Source organism: Gymnoscopelus braueri (assembly GCF_963280865.1).
Source record: "Gymnoscopelus braueri genome assembly, chromosome: 4".
Taxonomy (NCBI): domain Eukaryota; kingdom Metazoa; phylum Chordata; class Actinopteri; order Myctophiformes; family Myctophidae; genus Gymnoscopelus; species Gymnoscopelus braueri.
In genome coordinates, this window is record NC_137605.1 from 11,951,850 (window position 1) to 11,963,668 (window position 11,819).

The 11,819-nt window shown below is 41.6% G+C and overlaps 1 protein-coding gene across 1 annotated transcript in view; it reads right to left on the bottom strand.

The window, feature by feature from the left end:
* Window positions 1-3,768, bottom strand: part of LOC308084067 (rap guanine nucleotide exchange factor 5-like) — a 76,332-nt gene extending 72,564 nt beyond the window's left edge. Inside the window, exon 1 of the mRNA XM_080426542.1 lies at window positions 3,308-3,768. Within this exon, the coding sequence (XP_080282668.1) occupies window positions 3,308-3,523 (216 nt within the window). The 5' untranslated portion in view covers window positions 3,524-3,768. The remainder of the gene's footprint in view (window positions 1-3,307) is intronic.
* Window positions 3,769-11,819: the final 8,051 nt, after the last annotated feature.

Genomic DNA, 11,819 nt, shown 5'->3' on the forward strand with positions numbered 1-11,819 from the left:
TGCCGATGAGGTCAGTTTAAGCCAATCAGGCCTATTCATCTCTTAACAGCTTAATTGGCAGCTGATATTCAGTGGTGGAAAGTTTATTTAATCAAGTACTGTACTTGATTAAATAAACATTTTAAATAAACAAGTAAGCATTTTAGGTACTTTTACTTGAGTATGTACATTGTTCGATACTTCATACTCCACTACACATCTCAGAGGCAAATATTGTACTTTTTATTCCACTAAATGTATCTGAAAAGTTTAGTTGCTCGTTAGTTGTGAGCTTGTAGATCTGCAATCTTTTTTCAAAATAATTGACACATTTTGAATAATATTATAATATAAGGTGAATATGAGTACTTTTACTTACTTTTACTTCATTTAAGTAAAATTATATGCCAATTACTTTGTGCACTTACTCAAGTAACATTTTTAATACAGGACTTTTACTTGTAACAGAGTATTTCGACATTGTGGCATTGCGGGGAAAGCTTTCGCTGAGCGCTGCAACGCATTGTGAGCTTGTCGAGCGGCTGTTTCCAGCGAAATAACAGAAAAGAGAAAAGACACCAGTACAAAGCCCTGAGGGACTACGGTCCATCGGGTTTAAGTGGTTGAGTAACACATCTTAGTACTTCTTCCACCACTGCTGATATTGAATTGTTGTGTTCGTCTGAGATGAGCAGCTTACATTAACTTGCTGCCACGGTACTTTTGCTAAAAATGTAATTAATTTAGCGCATAGCAGCTGATGTAACGATAGCAGGGGTTAACGTGCTGATAAGCTCAATGCATCACTGCATCCCACTGCAAGAAACCTCTTATCTCCACATTTTCACAATTATAAATGTGCAGTATCGTGACACGTTATATAATACCATGTGAAACCTTTTGGAACTTTTCAGAAAATGTGCCCAAAATCCGGGTTAATGTGATTAGCTTAGATTTTTAAATACAATTGTGATATTATCAAACATAGATATCAAATATATCAGACAGTGATATCATTACATGTGTTGACCAGAAGCAAGGTAAAAAAACATATACAGTATCCCCAACCGTGATACAAATTAATGACCAGAAAGGGGGGGGGGGGTGTCAAAAGCAGAGGCAGGGACACCAGGCCCCCCAGCAAGTCCACCCCTGCTCTCTCTAATTGACCGCTAAAAATTATGTTAGATTTTTGCCCGTGGAAGTTATGTACATGACAAAGGCAAGCGATTACAAAGCTGCCGACAAAGCAGGACTTTATGTAAAGTTATGGTAGATTAACACATTATCATGGCTGAGAGACTCCCGGGGGAAGAGAGAGAGAGAGAGAGAGAGAGAGAGAGTGAGAGAGAGAGAGATTGGGTTGTTAAACTCTATGAATTCTCTCATCGCTGCACAGCCCAGGGCAAAAACATGCTATGCATTGTTACTGTAGTCTAGTGTAATGGAATATATCATTGCTGTCAGGCACAAACCTCTTATCTCCATATACATTTATTTTGTGTTTTTTCGTAAATTAACGCCCTACTTGATCATACTACAGCGTCAAAGCAACTGTTTCGGACATATGAGGTTTCCACCCGACAGAGACGATATGCCAATTCAGCTGGATAAACCTAATGAGACACATAATTAGAGGACTAGCCGATATAAGGAGGTCGAACGAACGCTTGGCTTCAAATTAAGGTCGAGTCTCCATGTCTGTGTTTTTAATCTATAAGGCTGGTTAAGAATATCAAGAGTCAATAATACTTCATTCATGTTAGCCACTATTCAACATTAAATATGCTGTGGAAAATGTTTGTTTAAGTTAAAATGTTAGAGTTCTATTTTCTGATATAGTAATCATTGCTATTTTGTTTGTTCAGTTAAGTAACTGGGGTCTCTGCAGCTCTTTAGTAAACAGAAAATACATTTTCAGGAGGGACACACCGACCCATTTGTCGGGTTAAATGTTATAGTGTTTCTGTTTTATCTGCTCATTCTTTTATTTCATCACTTCCAGTTTCACTTGTTCATCCTGAGGTCTTTCTCCTGCATTGGATGAAATTCGTACCTGACCCGACCTGAAGATACACTATATGTTTCTGACACTTATTAGCCTGTGGACCCCCATTTGAAAAGATATGCCAGGGACCCCCATAAGAGAAGATTTTTACGGCTCTAGCAGTGATTCTAAACCATTTCAATTTCAAGGACCCCCAGTTTGACATGCATTAGGCTACGGATCCCCATTTAATGGCATTTCTATCTCTGGGACCCCAATTTATATTGTAAAATCAATGTTAATTTAACTCTGAGTTACAGACCCATAAAGGTCCATTTGGTTCCTATATGCATCATTTAGCTGGGGACCCCCTGGAACTCCCTCAAGGACCCTTGGGGGTCCTCGGACCTCACTTTGAGAACCGATGGTTTAATGAACAAACACTCTATATCAGTATCATGGGAACATAGAGCTATTTAACACTTATTTTAAACAACAACAATCACTTCAGCACTTTTAAGCTGTTAGCGTGTGTTTAGTATGTGTTCAGTATGTGTTTAGCGTGTGTTTAGTATGTGTTTAGCGTGTGTTTAGTATGTGCAGCAGTACCACGTGTGCAACTCGAAGTCTCATGATGCATTGATGATCACATGGACCCTATAGCGTACACATTCTGGAGCCAACACTTGGTGAAAATAGCAGATCCACAAGCCCATGGCACAACATTGTGAGTTTGTAGATTGGCTATTTTCTGCGAATAGAGGGGGCCGGGGTAAAGGAGGGGGGCAACTATAGACCCATTGAGGACCTCTGTCAACTAACTGTATAATGTGTTTAAATGCTTAAAACCTACAGGACCGCGGCAATGATTGCAGAGTGCTGCGATGTGTGTGTGCGTGCACGTGTGTGTGTGTGTATGTGTGAGTTCTATTACAATTTACAAACCAATGGGGACCAAATGTCCCCACAAATATAATAGAATAATGAGAAATACACGTTGTGATGACCATTACTATTAGAAAAAGATTCAGGTTGGGGTTAGGATTAGACATTTAGAGTTTAGATTTAGGGGTCGGAATTAAAGTCAAACATGACTTATACTTGGTTGGTTTCGTGATGTCGCGCAGCGACTCACAACGTGCCGTAGCGCAACACGTTGTGAGCTTGTAGATCTCTGTCCTAAAACGATGATGAAGTATAGTAACACAAACCTGTGTGTGTGTGTGTGTGTGTGTGTGTGTGTGTGTGTGTGTGTGTGTGTGTGTGTGTGTGTGTGTGTGTGTGTGTGTGTGTGTGTGTGTGTGTGTGTGTGTGCCATGCCATGCCAGTGAGTGATCTCACCTCTCCTCCGGTCCTGTCCAGGGCCTTGTTGTTGTTGCTATTGCTGTGGCTCTGATGGAGGAAGCGACAGCCGTCCTTGGCCAGCCTCTGGACCATCTCCAGCCGGGACGACAGGTCCTCCTTGTCCCCCCCACCAGACACGCCGCCCCCCGGCTGCTGCTGCTGCAACGCGGGGGGCACGGAGAACATGTAGCGCAGGCCGCAGTCCCACGACATCCTCTCCTCTCCTCGATCCCTGTCCCGCCGCAAGCTCTCCTCTTCAACGCTCTTACCAGGCACTGTGTGTACACAGAGAGAGTGTGTGTGTGTGTGTGTGTGTATGTGTGTGTGTGTGTGTGTGTGTGAAGGTGAGTTACGGCCACTGCAGTCAAAGTAATTCCTAGTGGCTGACTGAGGACCTCAACGCGTGGTGGAGAAGACTCTGGTGCTCTGATGATCAGGTGTCCCTCACTGTGTCTGTGTGTGTTTAGAGACTAAGAGAGAGTGAGAGGCATGAGTCTCTCTCTCTCTCTCTCTCCCTTCTTCTCTCTGCTGCCTTTCACCGTCAGGGAGGGGAGTGTGTGTTTGTGTGTGTGTGTGTGTGTGTGTGTGTGTGGGGGGGGGGGGGGCATGGTGGGAGTCAGGAAACATCTGGCCCATTGGGCCAGGCTACCTCCCTCTCCTAGAAAGGAAGTTTCACAATCTCCCAAAAGCAGGAGAGAGAGAGAGCTGGGATCATGGGTTTGAGGCTGGACAGGGTCAGCACATGCACACACGCGCACGCGCACACACACACTCACACACACACACACACACACACACACACACACACACACACACACACACACACACACACACACACACACACACACACACACACACACACACACACGTACACACACACACACACACACACACACACACACACACACACACACACATCCACGCGCGCTCGCCCACACATACACATTTACTTAGCAGACTTTTGGGGAATTTACATTGACGTGCCAAAGATTGGGGCGCCAAAGATTGTCGCTTCGCGGGCGCGTTTCGCCGCTTTAGCGCTCCTTCATTAGCCATTGCTTCAACATTTCGACGCTCTTGCGGCGATAGTTGAGTCTTCTTTCACTTTTGCCCTGCCGTTTGGTGCCCCCCCAAGGTTGGTGCCCCCCCCAAGGTTGGTGCCCTGTGCTTCAGACAAATTTTTCCGTGCTGCTCCACCCCCCCCTCTACACTGCAGTATTGATATTTTTACTTAAAGGAGAATTTTGGACTAAAGTTTTCTTACCTTTTCTATGACGTTATGATATCTTAGGATGAATGGTACAGTAGAACATTTTCATAACTCCACCCCTGAGCCGCCACAGCTTAAAAGGTGCGCGGATAGGCCTTAGGTTAGATCACATATTTTAATAGCTTTTTTTGATTTTTTTTTTGGTGAGATCTGACGTTCATAGTGACAGAACACTATGCAACCCCAAAAAAAACAAAAAAAAAAAAACAGAAGTCTCGCTAGACGAGATTGAAATCTCGAGATTTCAATCTCGTCTAGCGAGACTTCTTTTTTTTTCTTTTTTTTTTTGGGACAGTGTTCTGTCACTATGAACGTCAGATCTCAAAAAAAAAAAAAAAAAAAAAGCTATTAAAATATGTGATCTAACCTAAGGCCTATCCGCGCACCTTTTAAGCTGTGGCGGCCTAGGGGTGGAGTTATGAAAAATTTCTACTGTACCATTCATCCTAAGATATCATAACGTCATAGAAAAGGTAAGAAAACTTTAGTCCAAAATTCTCCTTTAAGTAAAAAATTTGAAAACTTTTTCCACCACTGATGTAGAGCATGTTGAATCAAACGGTGGATGGGTGACAGAACATACCACGCTGAAGGTATCAGTAAGGTAAGGTTTCAGACAAAGAAAAGGTCTCACATGTGTTTTGTGTCACTGGTGTCGTGACTCGTGACCAAAATAATCATCATACTCTGCTTCCGTCCGTAGGGGTATTATTGTTGAATTTGCAAACCGCAACAATAATTTTGTGTTAGAAATAAACTGTGCACCGCAAGTGAGCGCTGTGCCCTCTCATGGGGAAATATGATTCAAGTATGAGAACGCTTAATGACCTCTAAAATCCAATTAATAAAAAAAAAAATGTAGCCAAGTAAGCTCATAGCGCTACTGTGCCAAGATAGATTGAGCATTTTTACAGTCCCTGCCCGACCTCTAAAAGGTTTGCTCTGTCCTAATGCAGTTACTGTACAGAGTAGTTCTCCATGGATTTAAAAACGACGTTTCTTTGTTCTTTGACTTTTTCATTTACAATACATTTCAGAGTTCTAACGGGTGAGCAAACAGACTTCAACACAGCTGACAGCTGTCAGCTCAGACCAGGTCTAGGCTGCTGCTACAAAGTGGTATTTTCACATGGTGCATTTCCACCATCCTTCACCAGGAGACTCTGCTTTTATTACTAGAGATGATTCTACGTCTCCACACCTTGTCACAAGTTACTGTAGCCGTTTAATATGAAGCCTGTCAGAGCCAGCCGCTTGAGGTTATTACATGAAGACCAACAACAACAACGACGATAACAACCTACCCCGCTGCAGCATATACATACATACTGTACATACAGGACCTGCAGGTAAAGGAAGGACATTCATTTTCGGTAAGGCCACTTTATCTATATTACCATTACATATTTTATTTTTCCCCCCTCTGTCAGCAATGTGACGCTTCACTGGGCCCCTTGCAGCAAAGCCCTTCAGTTGTACCACCGTTGCAAATGTGCTGACATGGTAAATGGCCTGCGGTGAGAAATGGCCCCAATCTGCAGATAGTGCAAGGAGCTTCCTGCTTCTGTCACATGATGTGAGGTGGAGTTACAACAATGTCCTTCTTCTGTACGCGTTCGTAATCTGCAGAGGCTGTGGATTTGGCCCGTCTTATGAAGACCATATAAGGACATTTTGAGGTCCTTGACCTTATATTCATCTTTATTTGTCCAGACTCCTCCAGACAGACCATTTCGTTTCTGCTCTTTGACATGAAACAGCACTTTGAGCCGTATTGCCAGCTTCTACATCTGCTATTTTTGATCATTTTTGCTTAATATATATCTTTTAACAAAAATCTTCTCTTCTGGGGGTCCCTGGCACAAAACATTTTCAGATGAGGGTCTGCGGCCGAAATATATAACAATTTGGGGGTCTTTGGCTTGAAAAAATTTGCGAACCACTGTCTTAGACCAGTGGTTCTCAAAGTGGGGTCCGGGGACCCCCAGGGGTCCTTGAGGCGGTTCCAGGGGGTCCCCAGCCAAATGATTGATAGTTAGGAACCAAATGGACCCGTATGTGTCTGTAACTCTGAGAGTGTACAAATGGAACCAAATGGACCCTAACTAAAAAAGGGGGTCCTTGAAATTACAGTGGTTAGAATCACTGCTATAGCTGTAAAAAAAAAATCTTGCCGTATTTCTTCAAATGGGGGTCCGCAGGCTAATATATGTCAATTTGGGGGTCCTTGGAATGAAAAGGTTTGCGAACCACTGTCCTAATCACAGCGTGATGATGAGCCTGTGTTTGCAACCACTCCTTGAGGAAGGCGATCAGATCCACTTATAATACGCCCCAACACCTCAGATGCACCAGGGATGTGTATGTTACAAAGTTGACCCAGAAAGACAAGGCATTGCTTTTCAGTTCGGTCGTGTGTGTGTGTGCGTGCGTGCATGTGTGTGTGTGCGCGCATACGTGCATGTGTGTGTGCGATGTGCGCACGTGCGTGCATGTGTGAGTGTGTGTGTGTGTGTGTGCGTGCATGCATGTGTGTATGCGGTCGAGCATGCATGTGTGCGTGTGTGCGTGTGTATGCAACATATCATCAGGTTCTTTGGTTAATGAGTAGAAAATGCCCAAACTACCAGAGTTGTGTTCAGTTCAGAAAAGGACAGGTAATCATCTGTCTATAGGCCTACATAGACAGACATATGTCTATATACATATACATATACAGTACATATAGACAGACATACATATAGACAGACATGTATGTCTATATAGACAGACATATGTCTATACATAGACATATATAGACAGACAGGTAATCATCTGTCTATATACATATAGACAGACAGGTAATCATCCGTCTATATATACATACAGTATAGACAGACAGGTCTATATACATATAGACAGACAGGTAATCATCTGTCTACAGTATATACTAGACAGACACATGATTATAGACAGATGAGATAAGTATGTAATCATATCTGATGCATGAAGGAATTGAAGTAGTGCAAGACTAGGAAATAGTACGGTGCCATAATAATATCTCCCTCCCTGGCACTAACCCAGTGTACATGCTAATGAGCTGCTCTGAAGTTCCTCATCAATTTTTTAACCCCAAGCTATGAGTTAAATACTGAAAAGCAGGCTGGAGAGGATGTTTCTCTCCATGCTTGAGAGCAGAATCATTTCACAACACCTACTGTATGTGTAGTGCAATATCTGGTCAGGGGGAATCTGTTTTATTGAGGATTCTTTTTAAAGTACAAATACAGTATTACATACACTGCCTTGCCATGGCATGGTAACCAACTACTTACTACCCTATGGTCTGTAGTCAAAGTGGAACTGAGATACAACTACTTGTTACTTGTAGATCGGACGTATACATTGCCTCAAGGCCTATGGGTAACCGGAACGCTCGCCCCAAAACACACTCGCCCCAATTGTTTTTCGCGGGCCGTTCGGCGCTCGCCCATAGCAGTTCTTGCATTCTTGTGTTCTTTTTACTGAGGTTAAGATTAGGAATAAGGTTAGGTTTAGGCATAGTTTTACTGAGGTTAAGGTTAGGAATAAGGTTAGGTTTAGGCATAGTTTTACTGAGGTTAAGGTTAGGAATAAGGTATAGGTTTAGGCATAGTTTTACTGAGGTTAAGGTTAGGAATAAGGTATAGGTTTAGGCATAGTTTTACTGAGGTTAAGGTTAGGAATAAGGTATAGGTTTAGGCATAGTTTTACTGAGGTTAAGGTTAAGAATAAGTTTAGGTTTAGACATAGTTTTACTGAGGTTACGTTTATAGGAATAAGGTTAGGTTTAGACATAGTTTTACTGAGGTTACGTTTAGGGACTGCTCCAAGGTCACCGGATTTGACCAGGGGCGAGCGTGTTTTGGGGCGATCGTTCTTGTATTCAGGGCGTATGCTGAAACAACCACGTCTTCTTGCCTGTTCCCTCCCATCGAAGGATTCTTCTGTAAGAGAAGGATATTAGCAGAGCTCAGGCTTTTAATGTGCAACCACCACTCTGACCCAGTTTCACTGAATGGCAAATGAATTGCAAAGAAGACAAAGTGCCTGAAGTCAGACTCTTCTCCAATAAGCTTGTCCTTAATAAGAGGACTGTGTGTGATCACTGTTAATAAGAGGACTGTGTGTGATCACTGTTAATAAGCATGGCACTGATACTCTCCATTTATCCTGATATAGGAGCTGGTAGGGGGAATGTTCAGAGGTCATTATCTTGTTTACGTGCAGATGGGGTTCTGCGGGCCAAGCATATTGTCTCGGGTGGAAACCTCATATGTCCAAAACTGTTACTTTTCAGGATTCAAATTCAAAAGCATCAAAAGTAGCAGATCTAAAAGCTCAGATCTGCTACTACGCTTTTGTGTGACGCTGTAGTATAATCAAGTAGTCGACGTTACTTAAAAAGTTTAAATATGGAGATAAGAGGTTTCTGCCTGACAGCAAAGCTGTGCTTTTATCCTCATAGGAGCTGGTAGGAAGAATGTTCAGAGGTCCCAGGCTGCATCTGATGTATGTGTTTACCTGGCTTACTCAGTAATTATAATTACTTAGTAATTTCAATGGATCCTATGTTAGTAGTTTTCGTTCCCTACCTATGTTGAATACACTTATTGTAAGTCGCTTTGGATAAAAGCGTCTGCTAAATGACTGTAATGTAATGTAATGTATGTTAGTAAAGCCTGATAAAAGTATAAAACTCCCCAAATCCACCAGAATACTGGAAATGACATCTACTCTGTCTAAAATGTCGCCCTGCTTAAGAGTGTCTGCTAAATGCCTAAATTGTATAAATTGAGCACAGCAGACCTGGAACGACCCCACACACTGATGCACATTGCAGCGTGCTCTCCTATCAGACATCTCAGTGTGATAATGACCCCCGCAGGCCAACCATTGTATTGCACATTTCTCATCTACTCATAATGTGCTCTTAACTCATCGTGCCTTCGTGCTAGAGGTATGGAAACTATCAGTGGCGACTTGTTAAAAGGTCAATACTTGACCTCTTGGGATCTAGATCAATGGTTTTCAAATCTTTTCATATCAAGGTCCATTATGTATTCGGCATTTGAGCCACGGACCACTGTTTGATGAGATTTAGACTATTTTTTTAATTTTGTTATCATTGGATAAGATTTTGTCCTCAATTCCATCCATGCTGTATTGATGTTGGTACCATACGAGAGATGCAAACGTTGATCAAAATAACAATTCTTTAATTAAATAATGCTGGTATTTTCATAATTACGAGGTAAAAAACAACAACTACAAAAACATACTACTAAAGTAGTAAAATACCTCAAGAATGTACTTAGTAATAGTTACTTTACACCACTGCTATCCTCTTTCAGGTTCATCAGTGTTTTTTATGCACCCCCCATCTTCACCGGCAGGTGGAGCTAGTCCATGCTGATAAAAGGGGACTTGTCCAGCATCCTTTATCAGTTAGTTAACTACAATAACCTTGCATCATTAATCCTCTCCAGTAATGGAAAGGCAGTCTCAGTAAGCAGAGTGAGCTCGTCAGCAGAATCTGTAATGCTACTTTGGGGAGCAAAGGATGTCAGAAAGCCATGCATCCATTAAATATTGAAGACGTGAGATAATGGACAGCTCTCTGGGAACGAGTCCAACTCTAACATTAACTCATGAAAGCTGAACTGACTTTGAGCAATTTACAGGCTGTGACTGAATCAGGTCACATGGACGTGTTAAGCCTGATGTCACACTATGAGTGACATTACTCTGCCTTTTCAAACGGAGGTCCTTGACATTTGGTTGAGATATAAGGTTGATAAAAAGTGGTGTAGACTCTGTAGACCTATTATAGTTTTACAGTTTGTAGAACCACAAAAGTGAGTTAACAATGGGTTCCCTGAGCAGATTTCCAATGAACCATGGCCTATTTTTATGTTGTTTTTATATTTAACTACCATATGCCATATTTAGGTTCATATATGTGCATATATGTGGATTTATATGAAATATGTGTCAAATATATCCACATATATATATTAAACATATGTATACAAATATATATATATGTTCATATCTTTTCTTGAATATTTTTTCAAGGGTGGGATGTCTTGACATTTTAAATTGTTTTGTGGATTATCGGTAGATTCTAGTTGATTCAAGCCATTAGTAAATTCAGCGCAGGCAGCGTTATATGTCATTCGTGTTTATTGTCTTTATCGTAAAGAGTCTGAAACAGATGAGGACAACAAGGCACAATACTGAGACTTCACAGGGAAATGTAAACAAATATATTGAGATGTGGTGCTGGTTGGCATGACGAAGAGTTAAATACTGTACTGTTACACACTGTATAAAGGAGATATGAGACAAACAGCAGCTGAGAGTATAATGTCCAAGTCAGTTGTGTTGTTCTGAGGTGAGGTAAGGTCATGTTTGGTTCCATAGAACTAAAACAATATGCTAGCATAATATGATACAATACTGCCCTCGCTGCTGGTCTTACAGACCTGCAGTCAAGCATACAACAGTCAAGTCATTTCAAACGTGGCACAAACTGAAAGGATCGCTTTTTAAAACCGCATTAATATCACTCCGTTTACACCTAAAAGCTAATTTAATTTAACTACGTACACAAGCAATTAAAGTCGTGTTTTTGACTGAACCGTGTCGAGAGAGCATGATTCGCTTTGATTGCTAGGAGCGGTCGTTTCTACCTTTTTTTTTTTTGGTAGGTATACATGTTCATGAACTAAGTTTTTTAAACTCATAAACCAAGTTTACATGCGAGCTTATGATCAGTTTGAAAGAAAAAAAAGAAAGAGAGGCACTTTGTTTGCCTGATTCATCCACAGAGAAACAAGCCAGGGGAAGACACCGCTATGTCCTTCCTCTTCTGTCCAGCAAGGGGCGAGGGGGATTCCTTTGTCATTTTTGTCACTTATCTAGCAATCTAACAGCGAGTTCCCTTTAGGTTCCTTTTTGGACATCCTGGAGTATTTCCAAGTGGACGGATCAGTAACGTCTATGCCACTTGTGAAAAGTTCATGTCTCCCATTGATTTGCTTTGCCTTTTTTTTTGTCGTTTGTTTTTTAACTTACTTACTTCTACTATCACTGTAAATGTTTGATCTTCACAACGCCCAGTTCTTTACCGTGTGAAGTTTACAAAAATAAATGAATAAATAAATAAAATCCCTCAAATCCCATCATCCGTCCGCCCTTCCCGGCCGGAAATAAAAG